This window comes from Phaethon aethereus (assembly GCF_964289735.1).
Source record: "Phaethon aethereus genome assembly, chromosome: 28".
In the NCBI taxonomy this organism is placed as follows: domain Eukaryota; kingdom Metazoa; phylum Chordata; class Aves; order Phaethontiformes; family Phaethontidae; genus Phaethon; species Phaethon aethereus.
Genome location: NC_138604.1, coordinates 2,514,078 through 2,537,337, shown reverse-complemented (window position 1 = coordinate 2,537,337; position 23,260 = coordinate 2,514,078). Strand labels below are relative to the sequence as shown.

At 44.4% G+C, this 23,260-nt stretch overlaps 1 protein-coding gene across 1 annotated transcript; it reads left to right on the top strand.

Annotated features, from left to right (window-relative positions):
- Positions 1–16,331: 16,331 nt before the first annotated feature.
- LOC309414351 (feather keratin B-4-like) lies at positions 16,332–16,795 on the top strand (the record flags this gene model as incomplete). Its single annotated transcript, XM_082011660.1, has 1 exon — positions 16,332–16,795. The coding sequence occupies exon 1, from the start codon at positions 16,472–16,474 to the stop codon at positions 16,793–16,795; it is 324 nt and encodes a 107-aa protein (XP_081867786.1). The 5' UTR covers positions 16,332–16,471.
- Positions 16,796–23,260: the final 6,465 nt, after the last annotated feature.

Sequence of the window (23,260 nt, the reverse complement as noted above, 5' to 3'; positions counted from 1 at the left end):
CATATCGTTTGTATAATTACAGTTCCAGTCAAAGAGCCCATTATTTCTGGTATTGGATTTCCCACATGTTAGATGGTGACCAGAGAGCAAGCCCCAAGACCAACGACACCTCGTTAGGTGGGAGAAGACCATTTCCTTCTGTTTACATATAGGAAATGAGATACAGAATGGACCACTGATGCACATCCACCCCAGAGTCCTGTGGGATGGCTGAACCCAGAGACATCACCTCCTGAGCCAGACTTCCTGGCCTGATAAGGGAAAATGTGGTTTGCCATTACGGGACATTTAGGCTGGAGATGACTAATTCATTCAGCTCAGGGCCATGGGTCAGAGACGTCCATGTTTTGGGAAATGGGACATGTGACAGGACATTCATGGGAAGCTTCTGGCACCTGCCCACTGTCCAATCCACTGGCATTGGGTGCAAGCGATATTTTAACGTCCTTTGGCTTTAATGAAGCTGTTCCTGGGTTGTAGCAGTGTGAGAAGAGCCAGGCCTTTCCTTTGTTCGCAGTTTATTTACACAGCAGACTCTCCTCATAGAAGGTAATTCTGCTGTCTCCCAGTAAGCCCAAGCAGGCAGATCATGCCCTCATTAACTCAACATTTCAAGATCTTCCAAAAGGGAACAGCATCCATTGCAGGGGCAGAGGGGGCAAGAAACCCATGTGTTTTGTTTCACTCTCTGCAGCACTAAATATTGGAGCAAGTCTTTCTTTTATCCTACTTTGCACTAAGCCATTTATCTTCACATGCAGGAGTTCTGCAGTACCCGTGCACAGCACCCCATGGGACTGGGTTACAGAGGAGACTTGGGGTAGCAATGAGGTGATGGCCACTGCCTCAGCACCTCATTCCCCAGCAGAATCTCAACAGTGGGCATTTTTCTCATGCTCTCCTCTCCAACAGAGAATAGGAGCATTTCTGAGATGCCAGGAGATCTTGCTTGAAGAACATATCATTTGTCACCTAGGCATCAGCACCACTCAAAATGCGTCATGGCCAACCTCATTTTAGCGTCCAGTGTTGGATCAATGGTGACAATGGCTGTGCGCAGGACAAAATCCTTGGGAAGACAGTTGGAGCTGCTCATCACCTGGCAAGTTTAACTGCATAGTTTCCTATTTTTATGATCCACCCAGCTCTTTAGTGGGTCATCTGCCCAGTTTTTACCTATGACACTGATGCAGCTTCCTTCCCATATTATTCAGCTGCCTTGCACCAGCCCATTAAAATTACAGTCATCAAATGGAAAGTCTTAATTGCTCCATTCATTATCATCAGTGGTCATATCCGATAGTTAATTTATTTGCCTGGGAACTCCCCACAGGCTTCACAAGAGAGCTTTTAGACTAAATGAAGATTAACTGGTCTGACAGTAAGGTGACGATGGTTGGAGTAAGGAATGCCACCAGCACAGGGGACCCCTTCCAATGATCCCAGCTCATGGCACCATTTGGGCATTTACTGATCATGCAGCTACCCTGAATTAGGACACAGGGTCCATCAGAACCAACACTGATTTTAGGTTGACAACTTTGGAGCAGGGGGAAGCCTCATGGCTCCAGGGCATCATGATTTTTAAAGATTATGGAGAATTTCCCCTTCAGCAGTTGATTCTTAGTTACTTACATGAGAATGTCAGTAGAGGTCGGCAAAACCATGACCTGTTTTATAGGACAGAGTAGGACACATCAGAAATATGATGTTCTGCATGGGGTAAGGACACCTGAAGAAGTTCTTATGACTCACATTTCAGGGGGAGAGTCCCCCCAGATTTTCCTCCTAGAATTACACACACAGTACAGCTATATGGCTATGGAAGTCAGCCCTCCCCGCTCTTCTCAGCCTCATCCTATCAGCACCACCCAGAGAAAGCTAAAGGGAATTGGGGTGGAGAGGGACAAATGCAGTCTCTTGACACTGCAGGAAACCTTATTTCTTCCTGTAGTGAAAAGACTTGATATACACAGCCAAGTGCCGCAATGAAACAGGATTTTCTCCTTTGAAGCCTCCAGTTGGTGACTGGTGGTCACTAGTGGATGCTGGTGACATCCCCATACGATACAAGCAGGGCAATAAGGCAGGCAGAAGCATAAACTAATGGTGTGGACAGCCACCTATAAAGCCCCAGAAACTCAAGTCAAATAGCAAGTCCCTCCAGAATGGAAAGGAACTGGAACCTTTGGATCAGGGACCTTTCAAGGTCTGTGACATCCACAGCTGAGGGAGATGCAGCATTTGGCCTTCGCAGCTGAAACCCTTTGTTTCTCACAGTAATCTGATATTAACATTCAACAGGTTTGCCACTTCTTTCCTTTTAAAGCTGGCCCATTTCTCCACCACTTCACTTAGTCATGGGCAAGTCAGTACCACCACATAGGAGTCCCTAGCACCATATACCTGCTTTTCTACATCTCTGCTGCTGGCAAGCGTTGCATCACTTTATCACTGACTTTACAGCCAGAAGTTTGTCATCAGTGCAACAACTTGCAATTTCAACAGCCAGGCACACCATTCCTGCACTGTTTTGCCCTTCCACACCCACATTCATTCTTTAACTGCCAAAACCACCTTATGCAACACCTCAGATTCTCCCTTCAAAGTGAAGAACAAAAACTGGCAAGTGAAAAATTGTCTCTTTTACTGATACAAGTCAGGGGCTGAGCCCTACAGAGGTCCCTGGAGAACACCAGACCTTCCATAAGTGTTGTTCAAATAGCTCGTCTGCCCATCTCACTCCTCGCTGGTTTGCATCCATAGCAGCATCTGGGCTGGGGATCAGCTGAGCTCTGGTTATGCATCAGCTAATTACGACAAGAACCTGCAGCTCTACCAGGAATGAGGGGTGGTGAGTCAGGAGGGAACACATTCCTCCAGCTCAGCACCTGCACTGCCACAGGATGGTGCTCCGCGACCATCTAGCTCATTCTCTTTGCTTTGAAGAAGACTTTATATAACTTGTCTCAAAAAGCAGGGCTTCTCCAATCCCCCAGAGTTAAGAAGATCCCACACCTGCTAGAGTGATTAGGAATTTAAAAGAATTGCATGAACACATGAAAAGACTTTCCCTAAAAGCTCTTCTCAGTCACCTTCTACCATTTCTCCCAAACCTAGCAAAGCCAATAGATGTCTTTCAAAGCACAGCAGCCTGCTCAAACCCCCCTGTCTCTTTTAGCATATGCATCACAACAGGAAGAAACGCAAGGTCTGTTGCTAACTCAGCTTCTAGGATGCTCCGATTTTTCTAAAAGATTTGAGCAGAAAAAAGCTCCATATTAAGGTTTTGTTTTAGATTTGCAAACAGCTTCTGAAGTAGTGGGAGTTGTGAACAGGTTTTTATGCTAGAGAAAAACTAGCAACAGAATTCTCCCCAAACCCAGCACGTCAAAGATTTGACAGGCACCCCCCCAACCCATACTGCCATGCAAAAACCAGCTACAGCCCCCACCCATGCCCCCTGTACGTCTGCTTGGAGACAGATTGCCCTCAGCTGCCCCATGCTTGTCAGCCAATGACCCAGGCACACATTAAATACAGCTGTCGTCCCCCCCCCCCCCAGCCTTTGCCCTTTCCTGATGCAGAAGGTCTTTTGAGAGAGGTCTTGGTGCAGGTGTTAGTTACCAGGAGGGTGTTATGAAGCTGGTAGAAATAGCTGAAACTTAGAAACAGGAAAACTTGCTTTGGATGGAGAAGAAAGCTCTTTTCTGCTCTTCTCTGTAATAGATTGTTGGTGATTGTACTGGCTGAACGGTGGAGAAAACTCTGCTTTGACTCCTTCTCCAGAAAGGATTTCATATTTGTATCAGTTTATTTATCTGCAAGCTGCTTCTCTATTGAAACCCACCCAGGGTTGCCTTTCTTAGTGAGGAGGAGACTTTTCCAAGCAAAATGTTTGCGAGTGAAGAAGAGCCTGCAAGTCTGTGGCCAGCTCTGCTCTGCAGCCCTGCCGTGAGACCACCACAGGTACTTAATTCCCATATCAAGGGCTGAAGTGAAAAACGTTTTTGGAGGGTTTTAACCTGTGTGCTATTATGGAGGACTGTGTTTCACTGCTGCTGTCTTTGGCTGGAATAGTCTTGGGGCTGCTCTAGCTTTTGTTTTTCTCTACTGACCATTTATATAGTTTCTCAAGGAGTTAAATCCTTGGCTTGAAGGATCCTGTCTTATACCTGGGCTATATCTGAGAAAGTCTAAGAGGCTTCTACCTGCTTTTTAACTCCTCTGTGGCATCGAAGGGCCTCCCTAACACTTTGGAGAATAGCATCTTAACCTTTTGCTTGCTCTGCTCCAGCACCAGGGTTTTGGGTGCTGCTCAGTTCTGGGCTCTCAACACTGAAGTGTGTCCTTGACCTGGCCCCTTTCAAGAGAGAGAAGGAGCTGCTGTCTGTGCTTCAGAAGAAAATGCAGCTTGGCTAATTGTGAGAGAGCAGCTGATGGCTTCGATGCTGTCGGAGATCCTCTGAAAACCAGAAACTGTGTAAGCTGGTCGTGCCCAGAGGAGGGCATAGCTAGACTGCATTACCCAGGCTGTGACTGCAGATGTGTTGGGATAGCTGGGGTGCTCTCTGGGCTGTTGGAAATCCTGAGCCTGGTTTCTAGGGCAAGTGGCTCAATGCAGATACACGTCCACCAGGTGACAGCTGTGAGCATGTCAAGGTGATGCTCCAGCATAAATTACTGTCTGCAGCAAGCTGGGCTTTTAAAATAATGCACTGGAATAAAGGCAGCTCCTGTGCTTTGTGAGGTTAGTTAACACAAAGTTGGCTCTGAGTATGATATAAAAAAAAAAGTTTGAAAAGTAGTAATAAACTCTGAATGCTGCATGTGAATCAGTAGTAAATGAAAGGCTTTGAGCAGCAGGTGCTGGATGATTTTGGTCAGGGAGTGGCAATGGTGGGAGCCGATGGGCTGCAGCTGCAGAGCTGGTGTTGGCCTGGGGTCAGGGAATGCAGCTCTGGGGGATGTGCAGGGAGCTGCCTTCTCGTGGATATCTGCTCTGATCCCTTCTGATGCAGTGGGTGGTTTTGGTCACGCATGGAAAATGCTTTCCATCAGATCAGGGCTGGAAGAGGTGCCTGTGGGTCTGGTCTCTGAATTGTTGGCTGCTGTGTGCTAGAAGTGGTTTTGGATGCTTTATTGCTGATGTTGGAGGCAGGATGATTTTTTGTGGAAGGAGGGTAAAGCCCCCAGCTACTATGCTTTTGAATTGCACCAGAAATAAGGGACGAAAGAGCAAATCCCTAGCTATGAAATGCTCCTGGTGGCTTCAGCTCTTACATGGGAGAGGTGATGCCACCAATCACTAAATCACACTTCTGATTTGCAGCCCTTCTCTTACTCTTCCTGCTAGGTTTTGAACTGTAGGTATGAGGTAAGCCAAAGCCAATCAGGAGAGAACAAATTCACCCTGTGAAGTCAGCTTCAGACTGCGAAGGCTTGAGGTCCTGCTGGCTCTTGTTGAGAACTTGATGTGTCCTCTGAGAAACCCTGGGGTTGTCAGCTCCCTTCTCCTGTGGGATGGTGGCTGGGGACTTAAATCTGGGATGGGACAAAGGTTTCTAACGTGTTCCTAAGCTCTCCCACTTGAAACTGGAAAGATCTTGGTATTAATTACATTCACAATATTTTTATTGGAGTTTTCATTTGAATTATTGTTGTGGTTTAACTGTAGCCAGCAACTAAGCACCACGCAGCCACTCACTCACTCGCCCCTGGTGGGATGGGGGAGAGAATTGTAAGGGTAAAAGTGAGAAAACTCATGGGCTGAGACAAAGACAGTTTAATAGGTAAAGCAAAAGAAGGGATTATTCTTCGTGATGCTGCTGAGTTAAAATACTGGTTATCAGCTACTGGTGAAAGCATTCCCATTTTGAAATATTGTTTTAGTTCTAAAATCTGCAGTTATAGAGGACCTAATGTATCATTGTCAAGGGCAAAATTTGTGTTAGTTGACCGAGTTGCTGTTTCTTTTCAGCCTGCAAGCATCCAGGGGCAGGGCCGGGTGGCTGGCACAGGCCAGGCTGAGCTCCTCAGGGCAGGCTGGGCTGGGCTCGTGGACCGCGGTGCTTGCGGCGTAACTCTGACCTAACGCTCCCCGTCTCCCTGGGCCGGGCCAACTTGACTGCGTGGCATTTTGAGTTTAACTACATTGATGCATCTGTCTGTAGACAAATCTGAAAGTGTGATAGAGGTTTCTGAATGGTAGAAATGGTTTTTGTTTTTAATTAGGAATAACAAAAATGTGGCAGCTGCTGCCCAGCCTGTTGAAAGAGCAGGCAGCTGTATTGCACAGACACATCTCAATAAAAATCACGTGCATTTTCATTGCGATATTGTCAACCAGAAGTGGTGGAGCTCAGCAGGGTTGGGCAAATGAGAAGTGTTTCCAGGCAAGTGATGTAAAGAACATGATGAACTGAGGCAATGAGCTCTTAAACAGGGAAGTTCCCCAGATGAACACATAGTACTGACTACCCAGGACTTCTTAGAGCCTGGGTGTAGCACAAAGGTACGGGTGAAAAACCATGAAGGGAGATGCAGAAGGTCTCCTTTGTTCTCGCTGCTGATGTGCTGTATTCACCGGCTGTAGCGTGGCAGCCAGGAGAGGGAATGGGAGAGTGCTCCCCTTGCTGCGTATCGCCAAACAGCTTCACCCTCCTTTGAACACGACCACATTAGAGGTGTGCCCTTTGGCGACTTGGTGGAGAGCACAACTTCATTACTTCTCTGCTAGTAGGCAGATCTGGAGCAGGCATAAGTCATCCTCACGTCTGCTGACTCCAGGGAAGCTGTGCCACTTCAGAGCTGCTGTCTCTGTTTTTTTTTTTTCTGTCTCTAAGACAGTCTACTTGCTTTATTTTTGGCTTCAAACTTTTTGTTCTTTTAAAAGACGCTTCCTTTCTGTGCAAATCAAACTGAATCTGGAGTCCTGCAGCCTGCCTAACCTTGCCACAAGTGACATGTTTGGGAGTATTAATCCCAATGCGTGTCATGACTGAACAACAACAAAAAAAAATCACTGCAAATCTAACAATTTCTGCTATACCTTGTTCTGATACTGATGATTTACTCTGGCTGGGTGTTCGTGGTGCTGTGGGTCCTTGACAGCTTGGGAGTTTTGTGCAGAGCCCTTGGCTGCTGTGCTGTGAAGGAGTGTGGTCCTGCCTGGGGCTTGCCTTGCCATGGCTCCCTCACGCTCCCTGAATCCATTTGCCACATGATGGAGCGCAAGGGATTGCTGGGGTACAGTTTACAAACACACAAGGAATGATTTAGGGTAAATTTAATTGGGGTTTATTGGTGGATGGTGTCATAACACCTCAATTTGTGAATAGCTTAATGTCCTACCACATAGAGCAGTGTGGTCCAGGGGTTAGAGCACTGCCCTGACAATTCCAGTGTTTGCTGGTAGCTTATTGATTCACAGTCTTAGTCATCTTACAGCTGTCTCAGCTTTTCTCTATGTTGTTCTCAGATCCACTGTTTGGAGCCGAGTATTTGTTACCACCACAGGTGGAAGCAGAGCTTGTCTTTCCATGGCTGCTGTACAACGGGGGATTTTCAGCTCCAGAGTCAAGTGTGAAAAGGCATGGAGGGGAAAAAACAAAATAGGAAGCAGGTGGTTCGATGCAGTAGAGGCTTTATTATATGAGATGTTGGTTATATATCATAGAGAATAAAGTAATACAGACTATAGAGCAAGTACTCTGACTTTCAGCTGGTACATCAGAGGTGGATATTAAAGTAGTAAGTGCTTCCAGAGCGAGTTGCTTCACACAGTAGACCCCCTTGACCTGAAAGTCAAGTCTTGTTTTCCACCATTTTACGTGTACTTGTCTTTTTCTGTTGCTTGCATATAGAACAAAACACAGAATTAAAAACAGATTTCTTTACAAAATCTCCTCTGGATCAAAGTTGAAAGCAGAAAGAAATGTGTGCTCTTAACAACATTAGCATGAAAGGACCTAGTTTTTGTTTGCACTGGGCTGGCTGAGGCCACTTTGACGATGCAATGTCATCCATGTGAGTGATTATGCCCATGGTAAAACTCACATATCCTTTACACTGGCAGTCAAGGAAAAACTGGCTCATGCAGTCGAGGTCTGTGCTGTAGATCAGAGTGCAGATATGAAGCTATGAGACCTCTAAATCTAATGCAGGGTATGCCACGGAGAGGATTAAATAAGAGCTGATTTGTAAAGGTGCCAGGTTGTCCACAAGCCCCAGTAATTGCAGCAGAAGAGTTGTGCTTCTGAGACCTGTGCCTGTGAACTTGGTTGTGGGTGTGCATCTTGCGCTTCATCGCCCGGCTGTTCTGTGGGCACCTCCGTGGAGCTTATTGTTGCCCGCAGTTGTAGTGGTAGCTATTGGACCACTGGTATGAATAAGGGTATGAGCTGCATTGGCACACGTGAGCTGGAGCGCATATCTGAGGACATCTCATAACGCCCGGCTGGCCGCAGTGTGGCACGCAGAGGTGCTCCCTGCCCTGCACGTGGGGCTGAGGGAATGCCATGGTGCACAGGTCGGGAGACCTGGGGCTGCAGGAGGGAGAGTGGCCTTCCACAATGTGTGTCTCAACACACCGTGATGAACATGGTGCGGAGCACTTGGGGCTGCTGTGTGTGGTCTTCCTCGCAGTGCACAGCTTGGCACCTTGGGAAGCGCATGACGCACACGACATGCACTTCACCGCACCGGGGTTGTGGCACTGCGTGAACTCTGGTGTGGCGTTCTTCACTCCGCCTGGAATATAGCACTGCTGCTTGTACTGGTATCCATAATAAACCATTGTTCTGGGGTGGAGATGAACCTAAAAAACAAAGAAGGGAAGGAAGATAAATGGGTTGCCTGCAGATCACTTCTTGTATCTGACAAGTTGCCTTTGTGCTGGTTGAGCTTGCTGCCCTGACTGTCAGCCCTCCCCTCCGTAGCAGAAACTGCACAGCGTTGCACTTAACTAATGATCTCTTTCATGGCTTTGGATGTCATGTGAAGCAGGTAGCTATTATCCCTAGAAGGAGGGGAGTTTCGGGCATAGCTGTGAAGCGACCTGCGTGCTTCATCTAGTGAGGCAATGGCGTATCTGGGATTAGTGCTGAGGTTCTCGTCTTTTTGTGGCAAGGGCTATCATTTTTTTTTGCTTTCCAGATGCTTCAGTTGAAACTGGAATTGCTTTCTGCTGGCACTAGGTGAAGCAAAAGAAAGTATTGCCCTTTATGCTAATTTGAATTGCAGAACAGAGGATTGTTATCTTTGTAATTGGCAGGGTGATGTGGCAGAGCTCTATTTTTAAAAGCCTAATGTTCATTAAGGACAGAGTGACTTTTGGAAGTCTAGCTCAAGCTGCCAGTGTCCCGTAGAAGAAGTCAAATGTAACCCTCTGCGTCTCAGAATGCAGCTGTGTAGTTGCTTTACCAGCTACTCTGCCGTCTCTTGCTCTTTCTCTTGGAGTTTGCTCCACTAGAAGGTGCAACCAAAGGGCTGCAAGAATCACAGGAGGTGTCTGCTCGTGCCTGCACCTCAGCTGCCTGGATTAGCCTGTGGAGCACCCCGTAGTGCCGGGGCTGAGCTGCTCCTGGTGTGGAGGTGGCCTGCCTTGAAGGCTGGAGGGCGCAGGGTCTGTCCCGGCTCCTGGGAAAGGCGTTGCGTAGCCGTGGGATATCAGAGCTGCCTCTGCCTTGCTTGGAAGACAGCAGGTGACCGTTCCAAAGATGTGATTGAGCGTGGGGAAGTGCTGAGACCTTGGGTTTCCTAATTGAAATTTAAAATCTGGCTACGGATCAGCTTTCCTCAGCATTAGCAAATGGCACCCGGGTGTCTGTACTCTGCAATTTGGTGGCAGTTGCTTTTGCAGATGTACAGGACTACTCGAAGAACAGGCTCTCAGGGGTCAGGTCCCAGCTACTGTAGATCGGCATGATTTGTTCGTAAAGATGTCTGCTGACAATTAACTGCAGACACAGGAGAAATGCCAGGCAGGATTGGATCAGGGTTTTCTTGCTATATTTTGAAAGCGGGTAAGTAATGTTGGCTCTTGTAAAGAAGAATCCACAAAAGTGTGTAAAAGGGGTCTCAAATATGCAGAAGCCAAATTTTCCCTCAGTTATGCCAGAAGAAAATTAGCTTCTGTGTTATAATAGAAATAATCTACATCAGTCTCTGATGAGGATGGTAAAGGTCAGCTGCCAATAGAAATAGTTCCTTGAACCACTAAAATAAGTGGCCTCTAATATAGGAGAAATCGAGAGGTACCTAAATGGCCAGATCAAAGTGGAAACATCACATGCCAAATTGGGTAAGGTTCTGTAAAATCTTAGGCTCAACTTTAGAAGACTATCTGTCTATGTCTGAAAAAAACCCAAAACCACCCTCCCCCCCCCCCAATCCCAGGAAAAATCCTTTAAAAGAAACAACTCCCTTAATTTACAGTTTCAGAGTATTTCTGCAGGATCTAGATTCAAGTTCAAAGTACCAACAAAAGGATATTTTGCTAGTTAAAAATAGGCAAATAACTTACCGAGCTCGCAGTGGAGAGTAAGAACTGGATTGAAATCTTGGAAATGCGTGTTTTTATATGGTCTTTTAGACTGCTTGGGAAACCTGAGCCACTGTGTACCAAATCCTAATTAGATATAGGAAAGAATTTGTTCATATGCAACTTTTTCATTGGCTGTAATTATTTTACTCACTTGTGATTATTAATATATTGTTATCCCCAAATATCATGAAATGCACCTCACACCCTGCGGGTTCTTTCCATTTTTAATCTTTATGGGAGAAGTAAGTGCCACCTTTTATTCCATTGACCTCATTAGTTATGTAAAGAAATCTATCCCTCTCCTCCTAAAGCTTCTTTTAGCAGATTGACAATCAGGAAGCAGCAGTGGGGAGTGGGCAATGGTCATCCTTAGTCCATTTTCCCTTTTGTTCATTTAAATGCAGGTAGGCAGCTGCGGGCATCGAGGAATCTGGCTTTGCAAAGCGAGGTTGGGAGGGATCTAGTCAAATCTTGGCACTTGGCTGCTCATTGTATGGATGATCTAGTGCTCTTCAAACTTTATAAGAGTCATCCCCTGATTTTATTAGGCTTTGCATTTAGTTGCTTTTTATGGCTGGAAACAATGTCGATGTGCAGGCAAGTCAATGCTGCCTTTTGGTGGGGCGTAAAACTCTCAGGGCTGTGTCCAGGAGTTGTCCTGTGGTAAACTGAAATCTGCTTGGAAACTGGCATAGCTAAACCTGCAAGGATTCATGACTTTACCAAGGATTTAGAAGCTGGCTGTGGGGGCAGTGTTTTATTTGGGGAGCTGTGGTCCTACGGGCACTCTGATCTAAGTAGCAATTGTGTTGGTGACATCTGGTTGGGTTCCTTGGGTGAGAAACAAGGAGTTACCAGGTTGGACTAGGTTATGGCATCCCAGTGATAGCAAAGGAGAGGGGAGTGCTTTTGTAATGACCCCATTATCTTACTCTGTGACCATCCCAACAGCTGCTGGATTGTACCTAGACCTCATCTGTGCCTGTGTGGATGCTGCCTGTACATGTGCCTTTTGTTTGTCCATCAGAAGGAAAACTGCTCCCTACATGTGATGTAATTAGTAGCCTTTGACGTCTTGAGACGCATCCTTTAAATTGGGTATGTGCTGGCGTTCATTATAATGAGTCCAGCTTGGAGAGCTTTGCTCATGTAAAACATTAATGAGCATTTGTGAGGACTTTTAAGAGGTCCTGTTAAGAAGATGCTATTTAATAGTCTCTGTCAGTGCTATTCTTGTTTTATGTACGGGTAAACACAGGTCTGCGCAAGCATGGTACCGGTGAGGACCATTCTAATTTATCAGTAGAGCAAAGCTGAGGTGTGGGGTGAGAATAGGCTCTGATACAGGCTCATGACATGAGGCATGACAATGGTTCAATAAAGTTCAGTGTTCTCTTCCTTTTTTCTTCTTTCCAGCTCAGAGAATCTCTTTAGAGGAAGACCAATTGAGTTTAGTGGTGTGGCTCCCTGACTTTACATAACTAGTAAATACAACATAAGTTTGTATATCAAGGAGAATATAGTTATAACCCTGAATACTGACTTTCGTTGCAACCCCTTGTTCTGGGACAAAATGATGGATGCAGGCAGTAAGGTCAGTGCTTCATGTTAATATCAAATGTTAAGCAATAGCCAATGCCATCTGCTTCAGGGGGAAATATTTTTCCCAGTGGGCATGCAGATAAAGCAGTGTCCCATTAGCTAAGTCTAACGATGGCAATGCTCAGAGGCAGGAGCCTTTCTTAGCACTTCCATCTCTGCATTTGCCTTGGTGTAGTACCAGAGCCTGGCAGATCATTTCTCTTCACCTTTCCGTTGCATCGCTCATAACACAGCATGGAGAGCCTTAGCTGCTAGGTAACAACCCTTGGCAATGGAAAAATGGGTATTTCTTCTTTTCCTGGTGATTTTATTGTTCATGGCTTAATGTTGATGCATGAACTAGCACATGGAGCAATGAGAAGTCTCAGGGCCAGTTGATAAAAGATTGAGAGCCCTCTGTAGAGGTGCACTGTCTGAGTGGGAAATTCCCCATTTACTGGGAGCAGCTACAAATCTTGTGGTGCTGAGCCCAGGGCTGGGTTTCTTCAAAGCATGTTGTCTTTGTAGCTGTTTACATCTATAAGATTCAAAGCACCTAATGGAAAGCTAAATCATGGGAAAGTGTGTCATTCTCTGTGCAATAATGCAGGGTGGTTTGAGGCTGGGCCAGTAGTAAGTGATAGGTTTGGTTAAGTGTATAGGGAAACAGTTTTGGAGCCGTTCTGTGTAGAAGAGAGCAGACATCAAGGCTGTCTTGGGATGTTTGCAGCACACCTCCAAGCCTGTCCTGTTTTAAAGTTGGGCATCAAGCTGCATGGCTGGTCATTCAGAAGTAGAATAGCTCTGGACTTTTACTCATGGAATATCTGAAGCCTGGTTCATAAGAAAGATTTTTCCTTTGAGAGAAATGAAGCATGAAATGAAACGGTAAAATGCAATCTTTTAATGCAAAGGAAAAGTGGAGCGCACAACTTCTGTCTGAAGTAAAGCAAATTAAGTTAAGTGTAATTCCAGGGTTTCAGTAGGTGTTATTTCTAAAAAGTACACACTATTTGTTCCACACTTTCATAGTCACCAGCGAATTCAGCTCCCCCTGCAACTGCTGTCTCTTCACAGCCTTTATGGTATTGTTAACTTTAAGACAAAGTGGGGAAAAACCCCAGTGGTTTCTCATGTCTGTTTTCTTTGTTAGGAAATTAAATGTGCTAAGCTTCTCAAGGTTACAGTCTACGCAGCTGTAGTATGGTAGTTATAAAGCAGCTGAGCTGATCACACATACCTGGCTTGAGGAGGAGAAACCAAGAGAAATGGATGAAGCTTGGAGCCTCAAATTCCTTTTATATATCTTCCTACTCAGCCTGGTGGAGAGGACACCTTTTTGGGCACAAAGTCCTTATTAGCCAAAGCCAACATGTAATTAATGTAATTATTTCTAAGGTTCCTGCCTCACCTGCTGTGGTGTGCACACTAAACCACACATATTTTTTGAGTTTGAAATTTCATAAATCTGTTTGTTGTGGTGTTTCATTTGTCTCAGGGGTAGATTTGATTCTTGATATCTGTCTGCTTCTTTTGGGCAGTGTAATCAACTGGATGTCTTCAGAGAGCTCTTTGCTCTTGTGGTGAGCTCTAGCTTGGTCCTTTAAGTTTTTATAGATCTTTCCTGCATATCCTTACAGATAGAGGACTGTTAAATTCTTATGAAGAATCTTAACATTTCAGTTAAATACAGAATAAATGTGTCCTGTCAGCACTTTCTGAGTGCTTGAAGGTGTTGATGGCTTGTCTGTCGCTCAGGTGTTTTTCCTGTCTCCTGAAGGATGCAAAGATGATGATTTTTGTGTTTAGTATTTTTAGCTTTTAAGGTGGTGGAGTTTGACTCTTAAGCTTGTTTTAACTGGTAAATTGGGCTGACATGTACACTGTTTTCTTGCATTACTTCCCTATGGACACGCTCTTTAGGTACTGAATTTTGGCTATGGTTCATTGGTTCTCTGGTTGACTCATCACTTTTATTTCCTTGTCATCTCTGTCAGTGCTTGAGCTGGCAGTTGTAATAGGCTTGTTAAAAAAAGAATACATATGACAACATCGGTTGTGTAGAACAATAATGAGCTTTTACGATGTGCTTTGAAAATGCTTTCAGAAAACATTGGCATGCCTACTGTCAGCGTTGTTAGCCTTTATGTTCAGGTAAATGGACCCTGCAGTGACATTAACCCCAAGCAGTCTGCAGCCGAGAAGGAAACAAGTCCCAGCAGTGTGGATTCCTCTGACACTGGACTGAAGATCTTGACCTTTTTCAAGACAAAAATATTAATACATTTCTAAAACAAAACTTACCATTTGGTTTTATTTTCAGTTGGCTAACTTGAAAATAGTAATTAGGTATTTAATTCCAATGTTTCTGAGGAATTACTTTAGGGATAATTTGCTACCTAATCTAAGCTGAGATAAAGACGCATGTTGCAATTTACGTAGTTATCTTCAATTACAGAAAAGGCAGAGACAATTTTCTGAAGTAATTACAAATATCTTGTCATCTTCAAACATTATGACACTATGAAGATAAATCTTGGTATACAACTGAAGTAGGAAAGCATCCTAGTCATTACCCATTGCTGCAGAAATCCTGATTGTGGTTTCTACTCCACAGTAGCATAAAATGCAGTGGAGTCTAGTCCTGCCCTTCAAAGTAATTTTGCTGCCAATCTGATGATATAGAAGATGTTTTCCCTGAGATCCCTTGGAAGTGGGGAACTTTGTTTTGCAGTGTTACCACATCCACCTCTAACTCCACCAAAGGAAAGCTTTTCCTTGCAAGAACATGCTGCTGCTGGGAGAAAGGGAGCAGGTTTTGAGATGAGGTTCACTATAACAGAACGGACCAAACAGGTCCTCTCTATTACTACAGAAGTAGCAAAATGTGTTTGTTTTCAAGTAAAATGAAGTGCAAATCAGAATGGACAAGTTGCCACCCTCTATGGTCCGGTGGGAGTGTCTGTATGGCACACGCCATTGCCATCCTTGGCATTTGTTGCTGACTCTGTTGAGTGTCAGAAAGCCTCCTCCTCCTCCTGCAGCTGTTTAATGGATGATAACCCCACACTGGCAGTTGCAATTCATGAGCAATCAGGATTCCAAAAGGCATCTTCCACTCATTCTGTATACGCAACATGCGTTATTATTGTAATGGCTTTAGGTGCCCTTTTATTGAAGAAGCAACTCCCTGGAAAAAATGCCTAACAAGGTCTTGCCTAAGCAACATCCTATTTATTGTCTTTTTGCCATTCCCCTAAATGATGTTATGATTTATAGCTTCACAGTATGGGACATTTAATTTCATATAAAATAGGGCCTTACCCTTTTTTCCTTTTTTTTATTGTTAAAGCTTGCACATTTAAAGAAATGCACTTGTGGTGTCCAATTGGAAGAGCTGCTCTGACTTATTTGGATATATAACTCTATAAAATTCAGGATTTCTTCAGAGTGCCAGAGCTTTAACCAGACTTTGTATTAGCCTAGTTTCATCACAGAACCATGAACCTAGCTATCCCTAGGCCAAGAACATGGGTTATCCCTCACTTTTGCAACTCTTTCTGGACTGGGTCCAGTACATTTTCTTCCAAGAAAATGGCTGTTTACCACTTGCCCAGGAACAAGTCCATTCATGGAGGACGTCAAACATGAACCATATAAACATTTGTCTTTCTCCAACACACAGAGGCAGAGTATCCCCTCTATATAAAGTTTTGAAATAGCAGAGACTGTGAGGCAGTAAACTACAGGTCACAGGGGTAGAAGGATAAATAATAATTACAGAGAGTGATTTACTTAAAACAATTGGCATTCATTAACAAAGTTAAGTCTTGAAAGAAATGTGTTTAGTAATCGATTAGGATGTTATGCGGGTAGGTGATTCACACTTTGGGTAGTCTAAGGGCAAGTATAAAAGTGCTCACCATCAGATCTTGTATGACCATTTCTCTTGTCTTATTTCTCTTGTGAGGTAGGTAAGTTTCATCTGAATTCCTCTCTCTAACAAAGCCTTTATAGTTTTAATCAGGGTGAATCATGTGCAAATATTCTGATATCAAGCTGAAGTTTTCTCAATGTAAGTTAATAAATTTGTGACTGTTAACTATTGGTCTTGGTAAATGCAGATCTGGATTATGAGCTCTAATTTTTCAGGAAAACTCATTTCCAGATGTTATTGTTCAATACAAGATTTATAGGTGTCTTCTAGGAACCGAGCTATGAAAATTCTGCCTTTCCCTCTAGCCTGTTGGTAGTCTTTTATAATGTTTGATCGTGACACTTGTAAGAATTTGTGCCTTATTTTTGTACTATTCCCTTGCACTTCAGATTAACCATCCCTGAAAAATGGTGCACTCTTTAAGCCCTTGCACCGAGGGCAGTGCCTCCTCGTGTGGGGTGGCTGTGCCACAGCCCATTGCTGACAGCTGCAACGAGCCCTGTGTTCGGCAGTGTCCTGACTCCAGGGTGGTGATCTACCCTCCGCCGGTTGTTGTGACCTTCCCTGGACCGATCCTCACCACCTTCCCGCAGCAGAGCGTCGTGGGATCTGCAGGAGCCCCTGAAGTTGGAACTGGCTTTAGTGCTGCTCATGCTCCTGGGGGCTCACATGTTTATGGTGGTGCCCGATGGGGACGGGGATACCCGATTGGAAGCTGTAGACCATGCTAAACGTAGCGAGAGTTGCTGCTGAAAGAAGAATGTCCAGGAGATGACAAGCGGGATGTAGATATGTGGCTGAGCTCCAGCGCACAGCATTTAGGAAGGGTTGAGCATTTGGGACTGCCATTAAATGCACCTGTAGGTGCTCAGATCTCCTGAAAAATCCATTTTCATCTTCAGATTACCCTCCCTGATTTTCTTTTTCTAATGTCTTCCTGTCTTTCTAAGTGCTCTGTTCTCGATGCTATGGGCTCTATTGCTAATTCCTTGGGGGCTTGTAGGTATCGTTGTGGCAGTGTAAGGGTGTCTGGTATGACATCCGTTTTTAGATCCCTTTGTAGGCTCCTTCTGTGGCTACTGATGCATAAAAAAGGGTTGTGGAGTCAACTAGCCTGTGCTCTGTTTCTGTGCTGTGATCAGGGCTGAGTATCAATGCCGAGCTGCAATAGGGAAGCAACATCACTTATTACATGAATCATCCTGCATCAAACCACAGGTTGCGGGCAATTTGTAATCTGTGCTATGTAATCCTGCCCCTGTATGATCTGCTGCTTTCTCATTAAACATGACATTGCAATGTGTTATTTGCCTCTATGCGTGTGTGCATGTCTGTGTGTGTTCCCCTCTGCTGCTCCTAATTCAGATGCCTTTGTCCTGCTCCACCAAGCCGATCCTATCAGTCTGCTTCAGGACAATGATATTCTTGAGAGATTTGGCAGCAGGTTGTGTGCTCACCTCCTTTCCACAGCAACCTCTCCGCTGTAGCTGTCCCTTCATGAAACGGCTGCCCACATCTTTGCTTTTGTGGCTCCTGGTCTTGCTCAGCACTCTGTGGAGCTCTTTCCTCAATATTGGCTTTTCTGGCACGGTGTGTTACCTGGTGTCCTCAGGCTCAGCCTCCCCATCTAGGCAGTGATACAGTGCGTCAGAGCAGAGGTGCGTGGAGAGTTGGTGTTACGAAGAGGAAGCTGAAGCCAAGTGTTACGTAAGAGCAGTTATTTCTGAGCGTAAAAAATTTTTGGCTTTACTGTTCTGCTCGGCGTTTTACAACGATGTAACCTATGTATGTGAAAATGGATTGTGATGTTCATTCATGGAATTTTGAATTTCTTCAGGAATATATCGATAATAAACATTTCACGAGCTTTCCATGCTGCTGTATGTGTTTAAAAGGTTATGTAGCATATTAGCACTTCGTTACAGAAACAGTGTAATTCGGTATTGCAAGATGACATGAGAATGTAGGATTACTTCATAGTAGTCACTATTTGGAGAATTATTATCCTTATGTGTAAGGAAAACAAAGTTGACCAGCATTGTAATAGTGTGTAATTGACTGTTGGTGAGTCTTAGATGAGATGATTAAACCAGATTCTTACCAACCACATAAAACCTTCCCTGTAAAAGAGAAATCCCCCAAACCTCAGAAGCCAGATGAAGGAATCTTTATTGTTATGCTAATGGTGTATTTGGATGAACTGAATTTTTTTATTTAGGCCTCTCAGATTGCACTTTCCATGTAACAAGTTGAGACTTGCCATTACCACAAAACCCTAAGTGTCAGAAAAATTAGGAAATTTTGCCAGTGGATTTCTATGGAATTATTTATAATACAACTTTTATTCATTTTGATATAAAAGCTACTCCTGTGAAATGCTCTGAGGACTTACTAAGAAGCTACCAATATCTTTTTAAGATAGTAGAAGCATTTGTTAATGTCCCCTAGGATCATTATTGCATTATGGGATAAGAATATTCCTCTAAATATGGTGAATTTTGAAATGCTTCTTGTTTCTCTTGTTGCTTCTAGTAAGGCTACTTTTCTTATACCAGGGTCCACATTCCCTTCTCTTCAAAGGTTTTGTCGTAATATTGCACTCCAAGAAATATTTTGAAAAATGTTCTAGTCCGGTTTGTGCAACAGTTGGGGCCCAGTTTCTCATTTGGGATAAGCTTATTCTTTAAAAATGGTTCTCATTCTTGCAGTGAATCTTTGTGCTGGAGGCGTGTCCTGCAGCGTGCCTCATGTGTGGGTTGTTCACAGGGTGATTTAAATTGTTAATTTCCCACATGCATGCAGTAAATGCATCCTGCTTCTGACTGGTATTCAGAAGTTTAAATGAAATTACAGGAGTTTTCTGTTAGCTAAATTAGGCACATGTCATCTGCTATGATAATATCGCATAGGCAGGCATAAAGTTCCTCTAATCATCCAACTTTTCTTAAGCCTTAGGGCACAAAACCCTATGAAACCCTGAACAGGTGTATGAGAAACTCGGAACTTCCTGAGATATTAGGATGGATCTGTGGGAAATCAATATTGGTGCTATGCTGGGGGTGGGGGGCAGAGAATAGCCTGGACCCCGAGTCCACAATGACTTGGGACGTCTTGAATTACCTGGATGTTCTTCAGTGAACAGGTAATAAAATGATCCAGTCCCTGCCTGGTAAGTAAAGGGCGAGAGCCTTGTGGTAGAGGTGCTTGGGCTGAGAAATTGGTTTCACTCTCTGTGTTGGGCTTCAGCATTTACGTAAGGCTGACCTGCAGCAGGGCAGGACATCCTGGCTGTGCCCTGAAGATGAAGTGGCATCTTCAAAGCAAAAAGGGAAGCGAGATGGTGGAAACATCCAGGCCAGGTTGGACGGGGCTCTGAGCAACCTGATCTAGTTAAAGATGTGTCTGCTCACTGCGGGGGGCGGGGGGGGGTGGGGGGAGGTTGGACTAGATGGCCTTGAAAGGTCCCTTCCACCCCAAACTATTCTATGGTGCTCAGGAGGCTCTGGGGCAGTGAGGTGGAGAGAGGTGGTAGGTCTGGGAAGGCTGGGGTTGTCGGGCAATTACAGCCTGTGGGCCATGTTCCCCAGGCACTGGGTGGTGATTGCACCCGCTGTCAGAAGTGACAGTGCCTCTGGTAACGCACTGAGTGGGTTGTGATGAAGGGAAGAAACCTCATAAATACTGCTGTGTCGGCAAATGTGGACAGGGACCTGATGTTATGTTGGGGACAAAGGGCTCTGGGCTGGCTGAGAATTTCATCCGGATCTTTGGCCTTCTGTGTTTTAGTCTGTCTCTTCCCGTGCATCCCCGTAAGCCCGTCTGAGCTGTGCGTGCAGGTGGGAAAAGCCTCGTATGCCAGAGGGCATCCAAGGGAGATAAGCTGAACTTATTGTGGTGGGAGACTCCAACATTTCTTAATGTTTTCCCTGGGGAACCCAGCCCTTTTTGCTGCTGACAGCAGCGAGCAGAAGGATTACAAAAGATGTCTTAATAGCTTTGCCAGTTTCAAAGGGTTGCACTGATTTACTGCTGACGTGCCCTGCTAGGAGGCTAGGGTGGAGGTTGCTACCCTTACCCTCTTTCTGGGGCATCCTGATCTGGCTGTCTTGCTCAAACTAGGACGGAAAAAGGTGAGCTCTGTGCAACAAGGCAGAAGACCAGGTCCACCTCTTGGCTGTGGCTGCTCCTTCCCAGGCAAGGAAATAGATCTGTGGGGCTCATCTGCTACTGTCCGGTTCAAGGTCAAATGGTTTAAGTGAAAGCCATGACATGGATGTAAAGAAATAGACTTTGGGCTGGAGGAACAACATTTACAGCCTGGGGACTATTCTGCTAACTATTGCTGTTTTTCTGCCTATGAAAGTGCTTCTCCAGTCTGCTTCGCTAGTTATTTTCTTGACCTTTTTCTCCACTTTGCTCTGTCAGCCGAGGAATGCAGAAATGTCTGTGCCACCATGAGAAGGGGTAGCCATGTAGGATATCTCTCAAAAATCCGCCCAGAGGTGGCCCTTCACAGTCACTTCTGCAACAAGATTTTTGACTTCTGGTGATGTCTTTGATGTGTAACTGGGCTTGCATAGGATCCATGCAGTTTTGTCTAGGCTGTGCTTGTTGAACCACCTTGTTCCATGCCAGATTATAATCTTTAATATTATAAATCTAAATCAAGACTACTCAATCTCCTAAGGTGACATGGTAGAGGCTGACAGGAACTCCCTGAATAACCTGGCTGTTCAGTTTGCAAAGGAGATGATCTCTCCAGCGGATGGTCATGGCTTGGTTGCCTTTGGTCTTTTCTCTCAGGTGTCGTTAACCTTGAGTGTCATTGCTATCTTTCCTTGGCAGACCATAAGACTTTCACTCAATCTCTTGCTTTTGAAATTTATTTTTCAAGCACAAACTCTAGCTTGCTCCATGAGTGTGTGTGTTTGGTAATACAGAGAGTCAGGTGATGCCCTTTTCTGGAGAATTATTTGTGTAAACTTAGGGTTGCAGGTTAGTTAAAACAAGGTAGAACTTCTTCATACTCTGGGAAACGAGTCGGGGCTGGAGCATTCTGGATGGAGATGTGGTGATATTCTCTAACTTCTGGAGTCTAGACCTCCCTCTTACCGGTTAGAGTGGCAGTACTGCTAGTCCCTTTACAGTGCATGAGCACAGACAAAAGGAGAAGACTGGACATCTGATACTGTTAAGCAGAGTAAGTTTAATGAAAATGAGAAACAGTGAGTAACAAGAAGAATAAGTTTGCAGTTTTACAAAAGGGTCTTCAGCAAGCAGAGTGTGTCTGATGCTGGATGATGCTCTCTCTTTGTAGAAACTGTGGAGTTTGACAGTCCAGAATTGTTGCTCACAGAGTTTCTTGTAAAACATGTTCACTGCCAGATGAGGCACAGCATGGATATATAACAGGAGCTTCTCTACCAGATGTCATCTTTGGTGATGTTTATAGCTGAGCAAAGTGGACTTGTTCATGGTGGTTGCAGAAACTCTTATTACTATGGCAAGACAAAGCGGCTGTGAATTAACTTAAAAGGTACTTTACTCATACCTGAAAGTCTTGCTTTACTCCATCAACATGATGTAGAGATGCCTCAGTACTTGCTGTAATTCAAGTTGCCCTTTAGAGTAATAGTTGAAGAAACAGGAGATATTGGAGAGGGTTACATACGGGGTAGTCTTACACAGCCTGGCACCTACATGTCCTGCTGAACTTGGCCAGAGGCATGGGTGCCCAGTGTTTCTCAGCACCGTAAGCTTAGCCAATGAATCCATGTCCTGCTTTTAATATCTTGGTTGCTATTTCTGCTGGTTCAGCATGGATAGCAGTTTCAACAGCCGTATCTGTTGCCAAAACGAGAAAAGAAGGGGTAGCCATACCCAAATCCATACAGGTCCCCGTACCCATAGTAGCCCCCGTAACCAATCAAGCCTCTGTTCCCATACAGGCTCCCAAAGCTTCTGTAGCCATATGGGCTCCCATATCGGTACTGGTCCCGGTAGTAGCCATACGGGCTCCCAAATCGGTAGCCATTCAGGCCCCCAAAACCATAGATGTCTTCATAGCCAAATGGTGAGTAGAACCCATCATCATAGAGGTTCCTGTAGAAAGTCATAGTTTGTTGATGCAGGTAAACCTGAAACACACACCCAGAAGCGAAGTGAGTTTATGGGCTGCTGACAGCAGGAGGAAAGGCTCAGAGCTGAGGAAATGCAACGCACTCCCTTCTGCAGGTCTTTTTCATCCTCTTAACCATCTCATTTATTTTTCTAATCTCCTGAATCCCAACCAACTTTTCTATTTTTTCCCTCAACTTCTGAAAGTGGCTGACTATACATAGAGAATATGGGTTTTACCAGCTGAGAACTGAACTGTCCCACCCCAGGAGTTAGAGAAATTTGAATAAAGAAAAATATGCCAGTTCTCATCTGAATAAGCATTAATATATGACCAACAGACTATCACATGCATCCCCTTATCTCCCATAGTGCTGCATGCCACTCAGCATGGGATAAACTCAAAGAATGCAATGAAATGAAAGAATTTCTTTCCAGGATGTCATCTTAAAGTAGTAAATGTTTCACCAAGTTTTTATCTAGGGAATTGAATTCCCAAGACCTAATGAAAATAAACTGGAACTTGGAAATTATTTATGACTTCAAAATTGTGCAGTAAACCTCAAATTTTCAGTGCTTTAAAGCCTACAATTAAATAAGCACAAGAAGAGCAAAAAAGTTGCAGTGAATGAATTCCTTGATGCTGCAGAGACTTTTATGTTTGCGATTAGCTCCAAAATGACAAAAAGTTTCTTACAGAACATCTGTACGTATACATAGACACACATATGTCATGTATATATGTGCACACCAGTGCCTTTTTTATATATATGTCCATGTGCACACACAAAAATACTTATACAAACATATACGTATATTTGCCTGTATGTATATCTATACCTGAAAGAGAGTAGAGTCAGTATTGACTTACCTGGTTCACCGAGGAGAGTAGCTCGAGAGAAGTGAATAAAATTTTGGAGTTGTAGGTCCGTATATATACCTTCTTAAACTTAGGTGTTAGTTATACAACATATCTTGTTGCATGCATTATTCCTTCAATTGATGTAATTGGAGTCAGTGATTTTCATATTTTCAAAGTTTGATGTTATGACACACATGTAATACCTCTAGAATTTCTT